The sequence below is a fragment of the Ostrea edulis genome, chromosome 4, assembly GCF_947568905.1.
Source record: "Ostrea edulis chromosome 4, xbOstEdul1.1, whole genome shotgun sequence".
Lineage (NCBI taxonomy): Eukaryota > Metazoa > Mollusca > Bivalvia > Ostreida > Ostreidae > Ostrea > Ostrea edulis.
In genome coordinates, this window is record NC_079167.1 from 34,192,632 (window position 1) to 34,216,470 (window position 23,839).

At 34.4% G+C, this 23,839-nt stretch overlaps 2 protein-coding genes and 1 long non-coding RNA gene across 3 annotated transcripts; 2 read left to right on the forward strand and 1 right to left on the reverse strand.

The window, feature by feature from the left end:
• The first annotated feature begins 346 nt into the window (after window positions 1-346).
• On the forward strand, window positions 347-1,353 carry LOC130054079 (uncharacterized). The gene is made up of 2 exons (XR_008802346.1): window positions 347-467; window positions 688-1,353. It is a non-coding gene; the product is annotated as an uncharacterized LOC130054079 (long non-coding RNA).
• Window positions 797-9,076, reverse strand: LOC125670616 (myoglobin-like). The gene is made up of 14 exons (XM_048905865.2): window positions 8,844-9,076; window positions 8,586-8,684; window positions 7,207-7,326; window positions 6,312-6,430; window positions 5,856-5,870; window positions 5,668-5,770; window positions 5,441-5,558; window positions 5,019-5,070; window positions 4,785-4,854; window positions 4,139-4,214; window positions 3,811-3,909; window positions 3,558-3,651; window positions 3,048-3,127; window positions 797-2,938 (listed from the first exon to the last, which is right to left on the reverse strand). Exons 1-14 carry the CDS (start codon window positions 8,919-8,921, stop codon window positions 2,880-2,882), a joined length of 1,182 nt encoding a protein of 393 aa, XP_048761822.2. The 5' UTR covers window positions 8,922-9,076; the 3' UTR covers window positions 797-2,879.
• A 9,204-nt stretch (window positions 9,077-18,280) lies between these two features.
• Window positions 18,281-21,532, forward strand: LOC125671909 (uncharacterized). Its single transcript, XM_048907898.2, has 7 exons — window positions 18,281-18,424; window positions 18,639-18,938; window positions 19,047-19,211; window positions 20,324-20,515; window positions 20,611-20,797; window positions 20,914-21,128; window positions 21,250-21,532. The coding sequence occupies exons 1-7, from the start codon at window positions 18,379-18,381 to the stop codon at window positions 21,402-21,404; spliced, it is 1,260 nt and encodes a 419-aa protein (XP_048763855.1). The 5' UTR covers window positions 18,281-18,378; the 3' UTR covers window positions 21,405-21,532.
• Window positions 21,533-23,839: the final 2,307 nt, after the last annotated feature.

The window sequence follows — 23,839 nt, forward strand, 5'->3', positions numbered from 1 at the left end:
TGTACTTGTGAGTGAGTGGATAGGAAAGACGAAAATGACGTCATTCTAAAAAGATGGATCATTAATGGAAAATGTAAAATAAATTATAAAAATAATAGCGTGGTTTTCTGAGTTTTTTTAAATATTCGAAGTTCCTTACATTTAGGACGGTATATATCAGCTACAGGTATAGCGTCCCCAGCTGTCAGACACACCATACCGTTATTACATTTAGGACGGTATATATCAGCTACAGGTATAGCGTCCCCAGCTGTCAGGCACATCATACCGTTATTTGCCCCTATCCAACATATACTTTAAGGGTATTGTATATATATGTTTATTTTTATATTTTCATTTTGTTTGTATATGTCTGTTCAAAATGTTATTTGATGTACATGTAATTGTATGTAACTTATATTGCAGTATCTTCAACTGGAGGAAATGGGGAATGAATGCGGGACACATTGATAAGTAGATTATCTTGGGTAATGGGTTCGATACATCTAATATCTCTTATGTTCATAATTTTGGTGACTAACATATTCTATTTTGTCACTGACTTTTTGAAATATATTTTTATTGTCAAACACTAAAAATGTCAAATATCAGTTTATCACAAGAAAAAAATATGTCATTGAAAATATGTTTATAATATGTATTTCGATGAATAGAAAATATGTTAATAATATGTATTTCGATGAATAGGAAATTTCTTCGCCCATCTTCTTTGCTGACTTAGTTGGGAAAGCCAAGATCAGAGATGGAAAAGCCAACAAAAGAGTTTGAAAAAGCAAAGGTTCGGAAAAGCCAACACTGTAGATTTCATCCATTTTATTCATTCTCATTCAGTGTACATTGTTATCAAATTTCACTGTTAACAGTAGAAAACATTAAATAATACGTAATAAAATATACAGTAACAACATATATAGAAAAGTTGCATGAAAAAGTATCAATGCAAACATATAAAATCTCTGGCGCGATGATAGTTTGGAGGGCTGTGAAACAAGAATGCCGTGTGTAAAACTTTGGGAATCCTGAACCAACATTCTAGTTACTAAAAGGCGATTGTTAAGTCCAAAATGTCATTTGCTCTTCATTAGTTCCTAAATGCTAATTGCCAAATGCTAATTGATAAATGTCCATGGCTTAATTTCGATGGCCAAATGATAAGGTTAACTGCTTCTTGCCGATTTCAGATTGCTATTAATTGCCATTCATTCACAGTCAGCAGATATGTATACTTATAATAGAGATTCATAACTAAAATTCATGTAATAAATACATTATATATTACATAGATGTTAACGGCAAACTAACATCTTAATGATAAAAGGCAATGACTTCAGGTTTTCCGTCGTCAACTTCCCATATTTATATAGCAATATTCCTTTATTACCTTCATGTGGTGTTTATGCCTCTCGGTTGATTTGATACGCAAGGATGTTCTGCGTATGATCAATTTTTAAATTGAGGCATGACAAATAAGTTGATGTTACAAGGGTTTAAACAGTCTTGTATAAAATCAGAACTGCGCAAATTGTATGGTCATTATAATAATCTAACCATTCATTGGGTCAAATGCAGATTGTTAGGTGGTTTTTTACATTCTCATTTTGACTACGGATTACTGTTTCCCTGATCGAGATATAGGGTTCAAGGAGGGCGTGATCGGTATTCAGTGGATGCTTACTTCTCCCGGGCGCACCTGATCCCACTTCTGGTATATCCAGGGATCCGTCTTTGCTCTACTACTAATTTTGTATTCTATATAACATGTATATATAATATACTAAAGAGCTGTGACTGTGGCGAACTACTATTCAAATTGTTTTAATTATATTATAATGCCATTGCTAGGAATTCTAGTGTCGATATGGAAAATCCAGATGTGGGTCAGAATGCAGGAGTACGGATGAAAACATAGGGAAAGGCAAACTCTTTTACTACTTTGTGCATCATATATTGTGGCGTAACCATTATCTCTGATAAAGAAATACTTCAGATGTACCGGTAGGTATAAATTACAGTCTTTGCTTAAATTCATTTTGTCAACTTGGCATTACAGTGGAGGACCCAGGATGAGGCACATGTAAAAGTCAAGTATTAGCCAAAAATATTCAGCCATTTTGGGTGCCAAACATAGAGTTTTCATATATATGCCAGTAATGCCTTGTAAATGAAAAGTGAGGATAACGAACAGTGATCAATCTCACAACACCTACAAGCAATACAAAATAGATCGTTGGGCAAACACGGACCCCTGGACACACCAGAAGTGAGATCAGGTGCCTAGGAGGAGTAAACATCCCCTGTCGACCGGTCACACCCGCCGTAAGCCTTATATCCTGATCAGATACACGGAGTTATCCATAGTCAAAATCAGTGTGCCAAGAACGGCCTAACAATCGGTATAAAACACATCAAACAGCATTTGACTCAATGATAGGTTGTTATTGATAAACTAGATCGTTATAACGACCATAGAATTTGCGAAATGCTGACTTCAATCGAGACTGTGGAAACCCCTGTACCATCAACTTGTTTGTCAGTAGCTTGCATCGATTTAAAAACTGACCATAAGCAGAAGCTCTAGCGTATCGAATCAGTTAAGAGACATAAACACCATGCAGGTTATAATGGAATATTGCTACACAAATATAGGAAGTTGACGATGGATTTTGTGGGGAAAAAATCCACAACTGCATTAAGCAACTGCAAATCTATCGGTAAACGATGATCAAATAGCATTTAGCAACCAGCATTTGTAAATAACAATTAACAACTAGTATTTAGTATGTAGCAATTAGACGATTGTATCAATCGATGTTTGCCATAGAGCAAATTCGCATATGGAATTGATCATTTAGTGAATCTGCATGTTCAATAGTAGACAGTCAGTTTATGATGGCTTGAGCTGTTGTGTCGCGTATACTCTTCAGGAAAGGGATCAGACCTGAAACACAATAAGGAACTGGTGATGAAGTGACTGTCTTGTTGAATACGCTGAGGAAGATAGTGAACACATAAAACAATTTTCTATACGATAGCAATACTAGACTCACTGGAACCCCCAGTGCCTTTCGAGGACACGGATTCGTAGTCTCGGCTCCTCGTCTCCTTGCTGGACGCAATTATGATGTACCTAAAATATATATACTCTTGAGTAATCGTTAATCAAATGAAAACATTAGAACTAATCTCTCATTGACGATTTTTTTATCTGAGACAATACACATGCGCAATAGCACTCATATTTCCTCAACACATTGACCTAATATGACTTCAAACCGTACTTCCCTTTTTCATAGTTAATTGCAGTAATGACATGCAACTAAATGGTATGTAGCTTTGCATAATACCGATTTTTTATGCCGAAACCAGAAGTCCATGTTATATGAATATACCAACTTGGTGATTGTACATCACGTGTCATGTGCATGGTAACACCGGAAGTTGACGTGTTGTGCTTATTTAAAGACGATCAGTATATGGAAGGACCGCAAATCAATGGCCTATACTTACTTGGAGACGATTAAGGTAAGACCGGGAATCTATGACCTATGTATACTCACTTGGTGACGATTTGTATATGGTAGGACCGGAAGTCAATAACAGCCTGCACAGATTCGTTGAAAGAGCGTTTGACGTCACCACCATGATCAAGAGCTGATAATATGATAAAGAGAAATATGTATATCAATCATCTTCAGTGATGTTTCAAGATCTAGCATGGAAGCAAGAGGAGATAGAAACGCCTGGATATACACCAAACACAACTTGTACATTACAGACGGAGAACATTAGATCATACAGCTGTTCTTTTACCATACTGTCTGAGATTGCTTTCCCTGGAGATCAACTTTATAAATTGGCCATGTTTCGGCGGCATGTAGGTTAGCATTTTGTGTAAGAAATCCGCAATATCTGTAGTTAAAATAACAGTTTTAAGCCATAGTCAAAAATACAATACGATATTTATACAGTGAATTTTATATACTTTTTGATAGTGAATTTTACATACTTTATGTAAAGTGAATTTTATATACAATTTTATGCAGTGAACTGATATAAAAGCGTATGTTTGGAACTAATTTACAAACCAAACAAACACCAATGTATTTTTTAACAGAAAGTGTTTTAATTTGTGGTCTACCTTTCTCGTGCTCGACTCCCAGAGCCGCGTCAATCAGCTGCATTGAACTGCTCTGGGCAGCACTTCCCCCTATCATCTAGAAAGGGAAAAGTGACAGAGATACCAGTGTTTCATTTTTCAATGGCTGCCAGCACACACGTTTTGTAACAAAAAATACAAAATCTCGTCATTTATCTAGATATTAAACTCCTATCAAAGCCATTTTATAAACGCGTTCCGTTGTGCAAGTCAAACGATTCAAGGGAAGTAATTCACTTCGGTCATTATCCTCGCGATTATCACATGTCTGGTGTTGATAAATCCTCATCTGAACGGTTAGAGATCGTTAATAATCCAAAAGTTCACCTATATTGTTTTAGAAATTAAATGCAAAATATTCATCTTGATTTTACTTTTATATTTGTAGATAAAATGTTATTTAATTAACACTATATTAATAAGATTTGCTGAAAAAGAAACAATAAAAACTATGTTTTCCTTTCTTAAAATCAAAACATAAATGTGGAGAAGCCTGTCAATGTAATAACTCTTTATATCATGATACATCGTGATACTTTTTCTGAAATGTCATGATACATCATGATAGTTTTTCCTCTCGCGATACGTGCAGCCCTCCAATGTTTGTGTCTTGGGAGTAAGTACGTACCTTTTGGGGCTCCTTCCACACTCCCTCATAGATCAGACCATCGGGGAGAGACGATCCAGGACCTCCCCATCTAACAATTTAAGAAAACTATTTGAAAGAAAGTATTATTACAATCCTTTTTTTGTCCTATATAGTAAGTTATAAACATTCTGAAGTACAGTAATTCAAATCTTATTGCATAGCATTATATTAAAAATTCAGAAACAACAAAACTAGAATCAAGAGAGGACTAACCCGTTAAGATATGGGCGCAAGGTGTTGTAAAATACATCTGCATCTAATTCATCTGAAATAATTTGCACATACATTCTCAAAGCCACAACTGAATAACTATGAATTTGGTTTACAGACCTTTGGAATAGCATCAAATATACGTACTGACATCTCCAATGTTTATCATTACAAGATTGTTAATAGCATGCATTAAGCAAAGATTTGTTCAATACCAAATGCAGAGAATTATATTGTTCGTGTACATGAACTCTTACATTGGGCTAAAAAAATTCAATGGTATTTCCCGTAAAAGATTTTAATTATGATAACGCATGCCACTTAATTTCAATACACTCTTTAAATTGACATCTATGTTAAGATGAAAGGTACGATGTATTTCTGCCAAAACACACACACACACACACACACACACACACATTTACCGTGCATCCTAGAGAATGTATTCTTTATATTGATCATCACATCGCCGATTCCTGCCAAAGAACTCTTGTAACATGTGACGTCATTTCTGTCGGCGGCGGAAATGGCTTCCATAATGTGCTGTAAAGTCGCAAAACAATTGCATTATTCCACAATTATGCAGATTATACAACTTATAAACGATTTAAGATACCGAGAGTAACATTTATTCTAGATCACGATCACGTACAGTTATGGCAGGAGCAAAGTTGTGCTCAATCATGGCGGTGACGATGATGAACCACTCCGCCTGCTTTCCCCCGGGGACTACTTCGTACACACATTCTAGGTTACTAAATGGCATACATTCAAGGTTACTGCAAATCCCCATGCATACATTGTCATACCTCTGAGTGTAAATTGTGCTATCATACTTACGACAACTCCACTGTCCTAAAAAAAGATGGGAGAAGCAGATTTTCAAATGCTCCACATTTTGATAAGATGAAATAGATTTTGAAATCAGAGGTTAAATCCACGGGCACTGGAAGTTAATGTAAATATATAGTATGTGCATGTATAAAAAAAGGAAGGGTAGGACACTCTTTTTGAGGCAAATTCGGGTTTGGGTTATTGTGGGCGTTTTTCAAACGGCCTGACGCGATGAATCGTTCACATATACCTTACGTTCAAAATATGTACGGTTTCTTTCCGTTCCAATGCCGTTCATTCGAAGAAAAAGAAGTTTTTACACCTCCAAGTGCCTAAGAATTTCGCTAGACTGTCTTACTTCCGGTTCAATCGCACTGAATCGAAAGGTAAGATCTGATTGGTCAATGTGATAAACATTTATAAGCTTCCAGTGCCCGTGGTTAAATCCGATAGCTAGTTTACCTGTCGGGGTCCTTGATTTTGACGTTTGCTAGACAGAAGGTGGCGTGATTAAGCACGGGCTGCAGACCTAGGCGTCTGGACACTCCACACCACGGCACGGCTAGATTCCTCGGTAACGCCTAAACGAAAGGCCCAGGAAGTACAATGTTCGCCTTAGTGAGAAATGATTGTGGATTTCTCAACTTCGGTTTCAGCTATTGACATTTGCTCTTGTAACCTAACTTGGCGTTTACTACTAGCGTTGTGTCCATTACAAACTTGAAAAGTTTTTATTAGCATAAATAAAACTCTTGCAATATTTATACTTAAATATTAAATTTTACAATTTTACTTGTATATAATTTTTATGTCAAATTTTCTCACACTTGCAGTTAGCGGCATTGAGTAAAGTCAAATCTACAAATGTGTTTAGGTATTGTATACAACTTGTACCTTCATTGTTTGCATTGATAATTTTTTTCATTCCCGTATGTTCCTTGTACTAGATTAGGATGTTTATGAATTATAGGTTGATAAATTATATTTTCGTTATCTAAAATACTAAAGATTTTTCGAAATATCATAATGTAAAACTTTGGAACTTTGTCATTGTCCCGATCTGCGGCCTTGAAACACTGCCATACTGAAGCATCCCTAAATATTTTTAAAATTTCTTATCGTTAGACTTCATATATCTAAATCAGTTCTACCCAGCCATGAGCCCGACAACTTTGGATGAGAAATGAACAACATGCTTTTCTAGTGCCGAGCAAAATTTTATCAAAACGTTTACTAAACTATGGGGCATTGTCACATCATATGTTAAAACATCAATTATGAAAAGTAATGATCTAAAGTCACCTGCTATCCTTCCCATCCCTACCCCTAGATAACGATGAGGTGATTCAGTCCTTACCTTGGGCACCCCTTTATCCCCCTCCTGCCAGATGTAACACGTGGCAATGGCGCACAAAGTGAGATGAGCCAATCGTAATTCACGGTATGTGGTGAGACGTTCATGGTCCAATAACGGCAACTAGTACAAGAAAACATGGATCATTTTCACTCCATCTACATTTCTAGTAATTCTATACCGTTATCGCCGCCTCAGAATCTCTGGATACCTAACACTGATTCTTTTTTCACATATACATGTAATTAATACGAAGTCTATCAGTTGAAATTATTGAATTTATCGCGTCACACAAATCCAAATCATGACACCAAATACAAATACATGTGTATTAGACTTTCCTTCAAATTTCAAACATATTGACAATATGTTTGGAATTTCAATGAAAGTCTTGAAATGGAATACAGATACACAAGACCTTAAATACTGCGTATGCTGAACTTTTGTACGAAGGGGTCAGAAAGATGTGAATGTAGGCTGGGCCCCTTTGTCAGCGACAGAGAATACATATATCATTATGTGATAGTATGAATGTCAGTTTCTGTATGTATTTATTCGTTTTATCATTTTTCATTTATCGTTTCATTGACGACATGTACAATCTTTTTTAATTTTGATTGACCGAAAGTGCTGTTGCGCATCTAGATTTCAAGAGTTAGCCGAGTCAAGTTTTATTCTGTTATTTCATTGGTTCTTTGATTTCATTGGTCATTTCATATTTCTTTATCCAATAATAACATTTTAGTATAAGTAAAAATCTACCGCGTTTTACCTGCGTTAGTCAGAGAAGTCCGTTTTGATAATTTTCAATCAGCTAACATCATTCGCATCTTATGGTATATTTCTGCATTTGATGTGTCTCATATTTTCATCTAAAGAGCTGATATACGTAATTATTTTTATTACAAGTTTTCTACTGTATTGTATTTTTTGCAGTCAAAGTTGTAGTGATTCTTTATCTACCGATATATTATTTACAGAACACATGTACATTCTTTCTCTTCCAAAAGTACAATATTCTGCTAAAACGTTTACTGTGGGTACAATTTACAATTGCCATCTTATGCTTTTTCTTTTGTATAATTTGCCTGTTATAGTAGGTCAGTGCCTTTAATTCTACTGGAACTTCCTGCTCGGTTACAATCATTACATTTGTGTATTATATCAAAGTCGCTCACCGTCGTTGATAGAATATATCGCTAAATCTATATGTATACACAGATGTGTTCACTAAATCCACTCTCACACACACTATGTTGAATATTCGCCAAAAGTACGCACTAGAACTAAGATGGAATGGATATTTACGATTTTGGGTATTCTGACACCCCCCACCCCCACCCCCACCCCCGCTCCTTGACTCTGCACCCTTCCATACAAACCTTATCTACCATCTCTCGCAAAACTTTGTCCTGAACCGCCAACGTCGGTGCCTGTTTCGCCAGAGCGTTCCATTCCTCAAAGTATTCCGGAAGTTTGTCCTGAAATGATTAGATGAATAAGAGTAATCGATCTCATAAAAGTAATATAAAGAATACAAATTTTAACAATAGAAGGACAAACACGAATCCCTGGACACAACAGTAAAACACCAGTAATGATCCGACTGCGCAGCCTTAGTTTATTCTGTTCAGACTTACAAGTGGTCTGTCAAGCAGGAAGCCGATCGTCTTAGAAATCCCAAAGTCCTTGAGACTGACCCCCTTTAGTTTAGCCATGACGTCAGACGACAACTCGCATGGTAACTTCAATGCACAAATCAATCTCCGACAGATCGATTACACAAAACATTCACTGTGACCTCTGTCGTTTGACAAAGTAGGTCCCCGGAAGGAGGACATAAACGCCCTTTAATTCGTAAAAACTGCAGTTTAGTCGTTACCTACTCCGTGCTTATCACTAAGACACAGACGATAAAGACCCATTCATGATAACAGCTGCAGCGGACGAGACTTTGAATGAATTGTGCTTACTATCTGTTTTCATTATGAATGAGAGGCATTTTGTAGATATTTTCAACATATCATTTTTAAATTTTAATCCACGTACACCTGTTAGGTAGACAAATTACGAACGCTGTGAACAATGGGTGCAGACAATAGTATGAAGTCCGTTCTATTATTGATATCTCTCTTTTATCGATATCAATGATAATGTCGTGATCGAACGTTTTTCTATCTTATTTATCTTTTCAAAAATAATAGTTCATATCAAAATAATTCTAATTTAATTGACATCAAATATTCCTTAAGTTTATACTTATTGAAAAATTATTGATATCCAAAATATGATTAAAGGTGTATAGTATTTTTATATCAATAATTCCATATATATATATATATATATATATATATATATATATATATATATATATATATATATATTCAATAAAGTCAAAAAATAAAATCCAATACTCAAACTTTTATCTATAGCGCTTTCGCCCTGCGGGCTCGTCAGTAGATTTTTAAACAATCATTTTACATGCATTTCATATAGGCCTAATACTATTATAATGAATATGTATATACAAACACTATATTTACTGCCATCTAAAGTGTTTATGTTATATTTGTATATATTTATATATTTGTATATATTATATATATATATACAAATATATATATTTGTATATATTGTTTAAAAATCTACTGACGAGCCCGCAGGGCGAAAGCGCTATAGATAAAAGTTTGAGTATTGGATTTTATTTTTTGACTTTATATATATATATATATATATATATATATATATATATATATATATATTAAGGAATTCATCAAGATTACAATATGAATCATTAATCCAGAACAAATGAGAAATATCAAAGTTCAAACCGCCAAGTTAAAAATGGCGTATAGAAGGAATGTGATGGAACATTGGAGGCCAAGAAAATTTAAGTTAATCTAATTTAATTCAATTAACCATTCAGAGCAAGAAAACGTTTTGTTAGCTTTTACCAATCCGGAAAAATCGTTGCTGATAAAAATCTTCAAAACGAGGAAACGTTTTGCTAGCTTTTACTAATCCGAAGGAATTAACAATCAGACCGATTTTGATAGGTTTAAAAAACTGAGTCAGACATTCTTATTTATTATAGGCTCAGTGTAGCTTGTTTCGAATTATTCCCTCCCCCTGCATCAAATATATAGTACTTTTCCGCCGTTGTATCAACATATCTTACAATAGTTAATTGTTTCCATGTTTAATAATCCGTATACAAATGTCACACAATACGATTTGATTAAAGAGGGCGGTACCGTAGTCGTGAATTTTCAGTTTTGTTATATGATATGATTTATTCAATCCAAATTAGGACCCAAACGGGCATAACACTCAACAAATATCAGTGGCGGATTTAAAAATTTTCAAATTCAAGGTAAATCGTGGTATCTTGTTTAGAAAAATGTACTAAACGATAAAAGAAGCAATAATTTCTTCCACTCTCGGAGAAATAAATGAGAAAATCTTTTGATTTCTTGAATTACTTTATTGGGAGAACTTAATTTTTTCCAAAACCCCTTAAAATTTGCATCATTTTATTAATTTCACCTTATACAAAATGATAGAAAATAGTACAAATGACTAATTAGGAGACATATTTCAAGCTCTATAAAATCTGTAAATCCAGGAGCTTCCAGAGGTTTGGACCCCTGGGCCCCCACCAAGGATTCGTCCAAGCGGCCCCCAGTCTCATCAAGTGGCGCCCCCGTAACCTCAATTCCTGGATCCTCCCCTGTATATGATTCAAATCACAATTACAATACAGCACTGAGTTCCAGTATACAAATATAATGTAATGTTATGTACACAAATATAATGTTATGTACACAAATATAATGTTCATACAGTATATACAATAGACATACAGTGTACTCAATACTCATCATGGATATGGGGGTGTCATGTGTTGATTACAGACTCCGCTGAAATGGAAATGCGTATGTTCCACAATATATTGTGTTGTTAGTTATAATATGATACAAAAGATTTTTATAAAAGGTTTGAACTTTGTTTAAAATTTCAAACTGATCATAAACAGTATATCGTCCTTCAATATCTACCCTTTTAATGACTTTATTAATGTAGTTGCGTGATTCTAAGTTTCAAAAATATTTCGTTGGTTTTTCACCCTCTTCCGCCCATCTAGCACGTGACCTTATTAAATGACCTTGCATTTTTTCTTTTCTCAATCTCTCAAGATTGAGTTTTTTCTCTTCAAAAATATCAGTATCACTCCTGTTTTGTGATTCCAACCTTTCAATTTCTTCAACTAGGGATTTCTCAAGTTGGTCTCTATTCTTTTTCTTATATGATGAGTATGAAATGGTTATTCCCCATATTTCCATAAGGAGAACTTCAAGAAATGCACTATCATCGATACTATCAATATAATTGTAATCATTACCATTGGATGTAGGATTTTGAAGATATTGAAACTTAACACTCAGAATAGTTTGTTTAACTTTATCTACATATGTCTTATCATGCAATAAACTGTTATTAAATTTCCATAAACCACAACCCTTTTTAAAAGAGCTGAATTTTAATTCTAAAACAACAATAGAGTGATCAGAACGATATCCTGGTTTGATCGTGAAATTCTCTACCAAATTAGACAACCCTTCCGAAATAAGAATATAGTCGAGACGACCTTGTATGCAAAGATTTTTTTTTCCTCCATGTGTATACATTTCTTTCTGGGTTCAAAACTCTGTAGTAGTCAATAATTTGCAAATCCTCCATAATTTCTAACAATTTTTCTCTAGCCTTTGGATTATTAATATTTTTAGAGTTGTGTGTATCAATCTTGGGGTTAAGCGCAATATTTAGATCACCACATAATATAAAGAAATCATTATCAAATTCCAGAAAGATTTCACGAACTCTTTCATAAAAGTCATTATAAAAATCTATATGCAAATAGAGATTCGGAACTTATTGACTTAGATCTCAATGATATCATTGATCATTCTGAAATTAAAAAACTTGATGAAAAATCAATAAACGCCCTTGAAAATGATATTGTAGAGAGTGAAGTTTTCAATGTCCTAAAAAATATGAAAAATAATAAATCACCAGGTAGCGATGGTTTCACTGCTGAGTTTTTTAAATTCTTTTGGAAAGACTTAAAATGTTATATTTTAAGAGCAATCAATTGTATTTTTAAAAACAAAGAACTGCCAATTTCGCAAAGACTTAGTATTATTACATGTATACCCAAAAGTGATAAACCTAGACAATATTTAAAAAACTGGCGTCCATTAACTCTGTTGAATGTCTTATATAAACTAATATCTGGATGTTTAAGCAACAGGATGAAATCTTCATTAGATGTAATTATTTCAGATACACAGTCTGGTTTTATGAAAGGTAGATATATAGGTGAAAACACAAGATTTATTTATGATTTAATGTCTTATACTGAATCCAACAACATACCAGGTCTCTTAGTGCTAGTTGATTTTGAAAAATCATTTGATTCAGTATCATGGTGTTTTATGTATAAAGTATTGAATTACTTTGGTTTTGGGAAAAGATTTGTTGAATGGATTAAAATTTTGAACACAAACTTCAAAGCATCAGTTCTACAATATGGGCATTTAACTGACCAAATTCATATTCAAAGAGGTTGTAGACAGGGAGATCCCATTGCTCCGTACTTGTTTCTTCTTTGTGCTGAGATCCTTGCCATCCTTGTGAAGCAAAATAAAGACATAAAAGGTATCACCATCTCTCAAAGAGAGCATAAAATTTCTCAATATGCCGACGATACTTCGCTTGCCCTTGACGGTTCACCAACATCATTGTTTGCAGCTCTAGATACTTTAGATTTCTTTTCAAAATTATCTGGGTTGAATATAAACAGTTCTAAAACAAAAAATATTTGGATTGGATCTAAGAAATTTTCAAACCAAGTCTTCACCATCCAAGATGGAAGCTAGATTGGGGATCAACAAGTTTTTCTTTACTTGGTATTCAATACTCAGTAGATTTAGAATCTAGCACTGAAATAAATTATGACATAGTTCTACCAAAAATCAAGTTTATGATTCAACAATGGAAACGAAGAATTTTGACCCCCATTGGTCGAGTCACTGTTATTAAAACTCTTATTTTACCTAAATTTAACCATATATTCATTTCTCTTCCTACTCCCAATACAGAAAAAATTTCTTTGTTGTGTAAAGACATTTTTGAATTTATATGGAAATCAAAGTGTGACAAGGTAAAAAGATCTGTAGTTACCCAGGACCATCTCTCTGGGGGTTTAAAGATGGTGAACATTGATAACTTCATCAAATCACTTAAATGTTCTTGGATGAAAAGACTGGTAACTACTAGTGATAAACCTTGGTTAGATATATTTTTTGCCATTAATGGAAATGCTGTTGTGAAAAACCTTTTGGATTTTGGAGATTCATATATTTCAAATGTTCTAATGAACAAAAATAATATTTTTTGGAATGATGTTTTTAGCTCATGGCAGCATGTTATGAAGAAAATAGATCAGGATAGTATGAAAAATAAAACGTTCACTATTCCAGTATGGTATAATTCAAACATAAACATTGGTGGTAAAGGTATTTTTATAAAGAATTGGTACCAACAAGGTGTTAAAATTGTTGGAGATTTTTTGTCTGATGAATATACTTTCTTATCAAAATTTGTGTTGTTTAAACAGAAGTTTCATATCCCTGATATAGATGTGATGCAATATAATAGTGTTATTTGTGCTCTTTCGAAATGCTTCAAGATTTTGAAAATTGAGAGGACCTGTATGTTAAAAATTTGTCATCCTTATTTACCATTTTATTTTGAAAATATTCTGCCAAATGTCAGATGTACAAATATTATTTACAATTGTATAAACACAACTGAGGTAACTCCTACTTCAATACCAAAGTGGAATGTAGAGTTATCTCCCCATGGTGTCAATGATATATGCATAAAGAATGCTTTCAAAGTTTGTTTCAAAACTACATCAGATTCCTCTGTACAGTGGCTACAGTATCGACTTCTTCACAGAATTCTTCCTGTCGGCTACTATCTCAAAAAAATTCAAATCAAAACATCAGATGTTTGTAACTTGTGTAAAAAAGAAGCAGAAACTATTCAACATATGTTTGTGAGTTGTAATGAGGTATTGGATCTTTGGAGAGCTTTAAGCTTGCATATTTACAGGACTACTTCAAAAAGGGTTGGTTTTAATTTTGAAAATATAATTTTAGGAGAATTACCACTTACTAAAGACAACATGAAAATTAACTTTATTATTTTGTATACTAAACAGTATATTTTCAATACCTCATTACAAAGTAAAACACTAAACATTTTAGGTCTTTTGAACCATTTGAAAATAAAATACAGTATTGAAAGGTGTATATCTATTTACAATTCCAATCAATTATTTTTTGAAAAACAATGGAATTTGTGGAACAATATATTTGAACCCACTGAATAGTATATTTTTTACTGCATGTTTTGTATAAATTTATATTTTTTTGATACTATTATAGCAACCTCAATAATTATTTTTTTGGTATAATTTCAGTTAATTTTGAAATGTATGAGTGGAGTATGAATGGTTGGTATGAGTGATTATATATCTATTGTACATCTTACCTATAAAAGTATATAATATGATGCACTTAATTTCTATTTGTACAATGGACAATGCTAATAAAAAATAATAATAACTAGACACGATCTCGTTGCGAGCAACGAGTAGGTCTTCCGTCCGATTTGTTGATGCACTCGGAGTTAAAAAAAAGAAAAAAAAAGACAAATGAGTCCCAATTTAGTTTCCGACTTTAAGACACTTTAGATATAATCAATTTTTCACATCATAAGCTTCTGAAGCAAAGTTGCGGTGAAATTCGTTTGAAATTCGACTCTCCAGGCGAGCCATAAGGCCCGCGGGCCTATTTCTTGATGTCATTTGTTAGCCCTCTATAGACTCAACAACTTTAGTTCTATATGTCTTTACAAAATATTTACCTGTAAAACGTTATTGAGATCGACCGATATCGACAAAAAATCGACTCTACAGGCGAGCCATTAGGACCATAGGCCTATTTCTTGATATCAATCGATAGATCTCGATAAACTGAACAACTTTTGTTCAATATGTCCTTACAAAATATTTACCAGTTACAAGTTTTTGAAATCGACAAAAATCGACTCTACAGGCGAGCCATGAGGCCCACAGACCCATTTTTTGATATTGATCGATAGATTATGACACATTGAACAACTTTTGTTCAATAATGCTTTTCAAAAAATATGTCGTTTTAAAGATATGAGGCGTCAAATATTTACGATTTTGGCCCTTAAAATCTCTAATTACATAACATATGACCTACTTTTTGATTTGATAAGATCAAGCTCGTTGAGATGAACATTTCCGCTTCTACAACTTATTATAAAATATTAATAGTTTCTGAGATATTCTCAAAAACATTTGGACCCTTCTGAACCCCTAATTTAAAGGGCCAGCCCGTTTTGCTTGATATCGTAAGAAAGGCCTTGTCATTTGAAACATTTTTTGCTCAACAAGTATTTAGAAATTCTTTACCGTTCTCGAGTTATCTCTACAAGAAATATTTAGGGGCCAAACTGTAGCTCCCTAACGGGGCCACATAGGGAAAAAACGAAATGTACATATTGTTTAGATTATCATTCTGAACAACTTTTGTTCAATAATGCTTTTCAAAATATTTGTCGTTTTCAAGATATGAGGCGTCAATTATTTATGATTTTGGCCCTTAAAATCCCTTATTACGTAACATATGACCTACTTTTTGATTTGATAAGAACAAGCTCGTTTAGATGAACATTTCCGCTTCAATGACTTATTACAAAATATTAATAGTTTCTGAGATATTCTCATAAACCTTTGGACCCTTCTGGGCCCCTAATTTAAAGGGTCAGTCCCTTTTGCTTGATATCGTAAGAAAGGTCATGACATTTCAAACATTTTTTGTTCAACAAGTATTTAGAAATTCTTTACAGTTCTCGAGTTATTTCTAGAAGTAATTTTTAGGGGCCAAACTGTAGCTCCCTAACGGGACCACATAGGGTAAAAACGAAATATGCATATTGTTCAGATCATCATTCTGAACAACTTTTGTTCTTTATTGCTTTTCAAAATATTTGTCGTTTTCGAGATACAAGGGGTAAAAAATTTATGGTTTTGGCCCTTAAAATCCCTTATTACGTAACATATGACCTAAATTTTTATATGAATAGATTTGGATTGTTGAGATGAACATTTTTTGTTCTTTGACTTATACCAAAATATTAACGATTTTTGAGATATTTGATCTAGACTTTGAGCTCTTATAGATCCCTAATTTAAGGGGCTAGCCCCTAAATCTTGATATTTTCGAAAATATCTCGTAAATGTGCACAACTTTTGTTCTACATGTCTTAACAAAATATTTGCAAGAAAAAAGATATTGGAGATCAAAGGTCAAAAATTTTGGCATCCATTTTTTCAGGTCCAGGCGAGCATTTAGGCAAATCGCCTCCGGTAAAATCGAATCCCCCACAAATCTTCTAAAATGTTTACTCTATCTTGTATAGAAATTTCAAGACTCTAGCTTCAAAACTGACGGAGGAGATGTGTGGACAACAAGGCCCTTCAAAAAGTCACTAAAAGAGAGATAACTCCTGACCGGAAGTGACGTCAAGCACGAAAGCAAAGTCTCGTCACCAAAAGACATCTTTCCTGAAAATTTAGTGAAAATCGATCGAGAAATGGCTGAGAAAAACGCGTGTACTACCAAGGAAAATAATAATAATAATAATAATAATAATAATGAAGAAGAAGAACGCGAACAATAATAGTAAGGTCTTCCGCAGGAGACGGAAGACCTTAATAATAATATGATACAAAAGGTAGCAGGAGACGGTGCTATAGGACAAAATTATTTCAGTAGTGAAATGTCCACTTCTACCCAGAGTAACACATACAACACCAACAAAAACAAGCACACAGTATACATACCTCACATATTTAAATTAACTATTTTAAAAAGGGCACGATTTGAGCTGAACATTTTCAAATTTTATTTTTCCCATTTTTAATGTTCAAAATGCTTAAAGCTGTATGGTCCGAATTACAATATTTTTTTCCATCTCGTAAAAACGCTATTAAATCATCGCACGTATGTAGTTATGAGACTGTACGACATATCATAAATTATTTCACCTGTTTTAACCCAAATGATTTGATTTTAAATCGATGTTTACAAATAACCGCGTCACTCTGCCATTTTAAGTGACAGTCACATGACCAGTTCAAACTTTCAGATCATCAGTGGTCTTATCTGTGTAAAGCTGTGTATTTTGTTATAACAGTACCGTACCATAAGTTTAATAGAAATAAAAATATCAAATACCTCTTAGTAATTCGTTGTTTTACGCTCTTTCAGCCTTAAAACTAGACAGTTGCGTATGAGTTGATACATCATGTTGGGAATCCCCTGACGCTCGTGGGTCTATTTATAGACATCTATTATGGGGCGATTTATATATGTAGCCACTATATTTACTTTCTAAATAATATTCGTACTGTTTTCTTTTACATGCAGATGTTTTCAAGCATGTAATTAAGGGAAAGTTAATAACTTTATAAAGTAATTAATCTGTTTTAAAGTAATTATGTACAAAAATAATACATGAACATCGGGTCATACATCTTTAACTAAGGTATTTCTAATGGCCAGCAAAAATTTGAATGTCAGTTGTCGAGGTACATGGAAGATACAGAGTTCACAATTCTTTGTTATGTAAACAAGGCTCGTGCCCTGGTTTTGTTTTGATCAGCTGTTCCTGCGGCCGATAATATGGCCCATGTGCCTCTTACATGCATTTCATATAGGTCTAATACTATTATAATGAATATGTATATACAAACACTATATTTACTGCCATCTAAAGTGTTTATGTTATATTTGTACACTATATGTTGTAAGCTGGTGAGCTGTACTAATTATTAAGACAATAAGAAACTTGGATCAGAAAAAAATCCCTTTCAGTCAAAATGCATGTGTCATCAAATTTTAACAGCCAATTGTTAAACAGCACGACGTCGGGTAGGTATAAAAGGACTGAGAGGGTTAGTGCGTGTACTTCGAGACGACAGGTATTGACATCACATCACCGAAAATAAGCATGGAGTTCTTGAAAGTCCTCGTGGTTTTGTTTGTAGTTTTGCACGGTAAGACTTTTCCATGGAAAGACTTTTTGTCTCAACTTTTCCATCGTGAATATTTTGACATTGAAATGTATCGGAAAGTATTTTCGAATTCTAGTAAACGAGATTTTACCATTCGAACACGCACAAAATGGAGTGCATGTAACGCTAAGTCTATTTGAATAACATACGGAAGAGTTCTGTTTTCACATGAACTGTTTATCTTATTTTCACACAGGTTCGCTATCAAAGCCAGTGAGTTCTGAAGATGAACTACGCGACATCGTCGGAAAACTAGAGAGACTCGCAGCAAGCTTAAGACAGTATGTAGTCGACAGCAGTAGGTTCGAGTATTCCATGAGCGATGTCGGACCACAGAGCGGGTCTACGCCAGAATTCCCTATCCCCGGTACCAGACCAATCGGGCTTTGGGGGTTCGATAAAGACCCCTCCTCTCCAACATACAAATCGCTCTATAAAATGTCCGGAAAGCTTCTGAAGCCGTACTTCCACAGTTTCCCAAGTGGACCATATACATGTAAGTACAATGTTTGAATGATCCAAGTTAGAACGATATGCTATCAAATGAGATTAATTATGGATTCATTACATTTCAACATTTCATTGACGTCCCTTGAAATTTCAGCGGAGATGCGGTTAACACCACGTAATGTTGTTACAATGCTGAATGCGTGGTATAACGACGCTGACCAAATGATGCTCAAAGAACAGACTTTTGTTAACGTTGCCAGAGAGCTCTTGGATGCCCATTTCCAGTGTGCAACGACGAGAGTCAACCAAATAATTTTCTGTGAGTATAGCTATTGGGAAATATTTAACCTGACCTAAACCAAAATGCATTCTCAAAATTTTGGCAGCTGTAAGTTGATTTTAAATCAGTGCATGATACTCGTATGAAAGAAATGTACTTTGCCAGGTAAGATAACGAACAGTTATTGATCTCATATACAACTCCTATAAGCAATACAAAATAGAACGATGGGCAAATACGGACCTGGACACACCAGGGGTGAGTTCGTATGTCTAGGAGGAGTAGCCATAAACTGTCGACCGGTCACACCCACCGTGAGCCCGAAATATTTGTAAATGTCTTTCATGCTACAGTAAGACGGAAAATATTGATTTTAAACATTTCAAATTTTAATTGAACAAAAAAGAAACATTGAAAATTTATTTTGGTTCCATTCTTTAACATATTAGATGCAACCGTGTAAGTATTTCGTCGTTGAAATTTCTCGACTAGGGACCGATTTGTTTTTATGCCCCCGAGATCGAAGATCGGGGTGGGTGGGTGGGGGGGGTATTGTTTTTGTCCTTTGTCATTCTGTAATTGTCTGAAACTTTAACCTTGCTAATAACTTTTAAACAGTACGTGGTAGATATTTGATATTTCACATGAGTATTCCTTATGACAAGACCTTTCCGTGGGTACCAACATTTTTTACCCAGAGAACTTGACCTTGGAGTTTGACCTACATTTTGAAAATTAACCTTGCATATAACTTTTAAACAGTGATAGAGCTTTGATATTTCACATGATTATTCCTTGTGACCAAGACCTTTCCGTTGGTACTAAACCTTTTGACCTTGACATTTGACCTACTTTAAAAAAAATTACATTGGTCATAACTTCTAAATGATAAATATTGGAGCTTTCATATTGTGCATGAGGATTTCTTGTGACAAGATCTTTCTACTGGTACCAAGATATTTGTCCTTGTGACCTTGGCCATCTTCGGAATTGGTCATTATCGGGGGCATTTGTGTTTCACAAACACATCTTGGTTTTTTTTTGGGGGGGGGGGGGTGAATTACGTCCACAAAATAGAATGACAAACCATAGCATTTCAACTCCAACGTGTTTGAATGCAAGAACTTTCATATAAATTGAACTTTATCCAGATGTTCTCAAGGACCAAGTACGTACAATGGCAGAGGAAGACTGGAAAATTAACGCTCACATGAGAAAAGTTTTGGGGAATTGGATAACGGATACGGCTGTTGTGGACAAAGTCGCCCAGAAAATTGTAATGGTAGCGCAAAGACATGCCTACGGGAACATAATGGAGCATATTGAATATTTCCAACTTAATGGTATTTGTAAATCTTTGCTAATTATTCTGTATATTGGTATATTTAGGTAATCGTGGATTTACTATTTACACATGTATATTGTTACAACGTTTCAGATATCGTGGAATTCCTTGCAAAAATGAAAATGTTCATGTGGAAAGCTGAACAGGATAAATGGACACCAGTCATGTTCGATGAGAAATTCGGTCAACTTTTGACGGACAATGACTTTGTTTTTCAATGTCCAAGTGTGCATGATCTATGGGAATTCCACCAAACAATTGTTAGCCGTTATCAAGAGAGGTAAAGCGGAAAGTGTACAATTTGTCATTGGTTTGTTTTTTATTGCTAAAAAATCGTAAATATACCAGCTGTACGTTTTAGAAAGTGTAACTGAAGATAGCTTAAATTTGAACCAGGTTATCCGAAACTAAACCATTCTCGGAGACGGAGGCTTGGCTAGAGAAAGTCCTACCCACATACATGACGACAGACGCCACCCCCGTCATTACTGCCATCCTCCAAGTGTACAAAGACTTCGTAAAGTCGGCCATGCTGCACTTCGAACAAGTGGAAAAGCACGTGACCAGCGGAAATACGGCCGACATCACAAATTTTATGTCCCAATTCCTCGGTAAGCATTAGGATAACGCTGAATATTATATTTGTACTTAATTTACAGTCAATTATAGACTATTGTAGTTCTCTCTAATTTAAGGAAATGTGGAACTTATTGATTATTCATCCTATTACAGCACCACATCAGCTCCAGTATTTGCAGTCCATCTTTGAATTCCTCAACATTGAGAATACCCGCGACATCATGGAAGTGGGACAAATGAAGAACGGAAATACCGGTAGCGGACGTACCAAGGGAAGAGGCACGGAATTCAACGTGGAATATAGATGAAACGGACGCTGTACAAGATATTGACATGTCCAAATCGTATAAAAAGGGCTATTCCTGACAGATCATTGACCCTTTTGTAGTGCTTTCAAAAACTTCTTTGCTTTAAAAAAATAAAATATCATGCCAAACACTTGTATACTTGTTTCTAGACAAAGAAAGTCTCGATAATGATATAGTACTCGGTTTCTTGGAATTTGCAAGGATGAATCCATATCTACCGGTAATAAAACTAGATATTTGCAATATAATCTAATAATCGCATCTAGCAGTGCAAGTGTTCCGATATATTGACTTCACTTTGTAAATAATTATATCACAAGAAAATCCGTATTCAACTTTGATAGAAAAGAGAAAAATACAACCATATCGTATCTATAGAACAATCTAGAAAATTCTTCAGAGCAATATGGAGATTATTAAAATTGAAATTAAAGGATTTTTAGCCTACCTGAGTTTTAAGCGCAAGTGAATTTTTCTGAGCATCAGTTGTCTGTCTGTCCATAAAATTTACATATTTTACACTGGGTCATTTTCAACAAAACTTGGTCATCAAAACATAAGGTGAAGGTCAAACGAAGAGTTTATACTGGAATACGCATAAACATCAACATAATACTTTCCTGGTGTGCCCAGGGGTCCGTGTTTACTATGACTGCGTTGTCTTTTAATTTTAGTTAACTGGGATGTATCGAATCGACATATAAATGAAAATAAGTGGATCGGGCAACATTTTGCAAAATCTGTGTTTATGGTATAATTTGCAAATACATGCACAAACTATCAATGACTTGAACAAACTTGTCACTGGCTTGAATGTAGATAGAATGTTCTATCGTTAAAATGATAATGTCCTACGGACCCGATTTAACGATAGAATGCGTCCTATATACCTGCAATGTAGCAAAATGAAAATTGCACACAGTGCATGTTTCGTTAAAATTATGTAACACATCACTCATGAATATGCATTTGGAAAGTTACCTTAACGACCCACTTGCCGTTAAATCCATTTTAATTAGTTGAATTTGAGAATGTAAACCCACGAGTTTGAATTTCGCTGCTAACACCTTCCATTTTACCGGAACTTGTCATTGCGTATACGCACAGTGTGAAATAAAAACTGAATGTTAATGACGTTCCAAATATGGAGATATAGCCTTTTACGGAAAATACTACTACGCTCTTTACTACTTCGTTATTTGACATGAAAATGAATTTAAGTTTGAAATAAACGTTAGAAATCGAGAAATATATGTTAACTAAATATTGTAACATGGGATTGAAGTAATATTCTCCCTATATAAACTTTTGCTGAAATTTGATTTCATTGATAAAGAAAATTAACCAGAGTGCACTGAGGCATGCAGGAATTATGGGAAAACAGTGGATGCTTCAGAAAATGGCGGGTACGGATGAAGCCATCAACATTCCTAATTTCCTTTAATGGTTTATATGATCTCATAATCAAAATGGAATCCAACAATTGCATAAGCTGTAGAAAAACTTTTTCATGTTCCAAAAACCCTGGAAACAAGAAAAGTCTGACTTCTAAATTGGTTAAGATTGACAGAACTGTGAAAGATGTTTTACAGAAAGACTTAGGGGTAAAGACGCAGCAGATCGTTAACTTTCTGTCTCCACGCCATGTGTATAAACCGGGGTTGTTGTTTTTTACCAATGCCTTATAAGGTAGTGGGCCGTTCTTATTTGCAAATTAGGTAAGCGTTCGTTTTTCGAAAACAGCAGGGTGTTCCGATGGCAGTTTCCGGTAAAATGGCAGTCAGTTCGAATCGAGAAAAGTGACATTTCAAAGTGTTGAGTTTACAATATTATTATACGATTTTTTACAGTGTTAAGGACTTACAAATTACCAATGAGGTTAGTTGTATATAAATTTAACTTTAAATGTACGCGTTTATTCTTTGATAAGTTTAAAATCGTTTTGGAGCGATTCCGCAATTTTCTGCTACATTACGGGTATATGGGAGGTATTCTAACTGTGGTGAGGGCCTGTCCCGAGACACAGTTAGATTATTCTAACTAGCTTGAATGCTGTCTACGTGTTTCATGCCAAACATTATGCCGTTCTTTACATTTGACTACGGATTACTCCACTATATAGGGCTCACGGCGGGTGTGACACTTCTACATTTTCTGTAATCTATTTCGCTTAATTCATACTAGAATGCTATAAAAATGAATTTAGTATACGTTCAGGGTGTCGAGTCACTTTTGGTCTAAAAAAAAAAAAAAAAAAGAAGGGATTATAGGAATTAATGAATAGCGTTTTTAAAGAATTTGTATAAAAGTTTGTTTCTGCATAAAAATCTGTCGTGCATAGTATCTTACTAAAGAAAAAATAAGATTAAACAAAGACAAAATACACGAGTTAGCGTTCTTAGATTAGCATGCTTGAACGTGACAACTTATCCAGT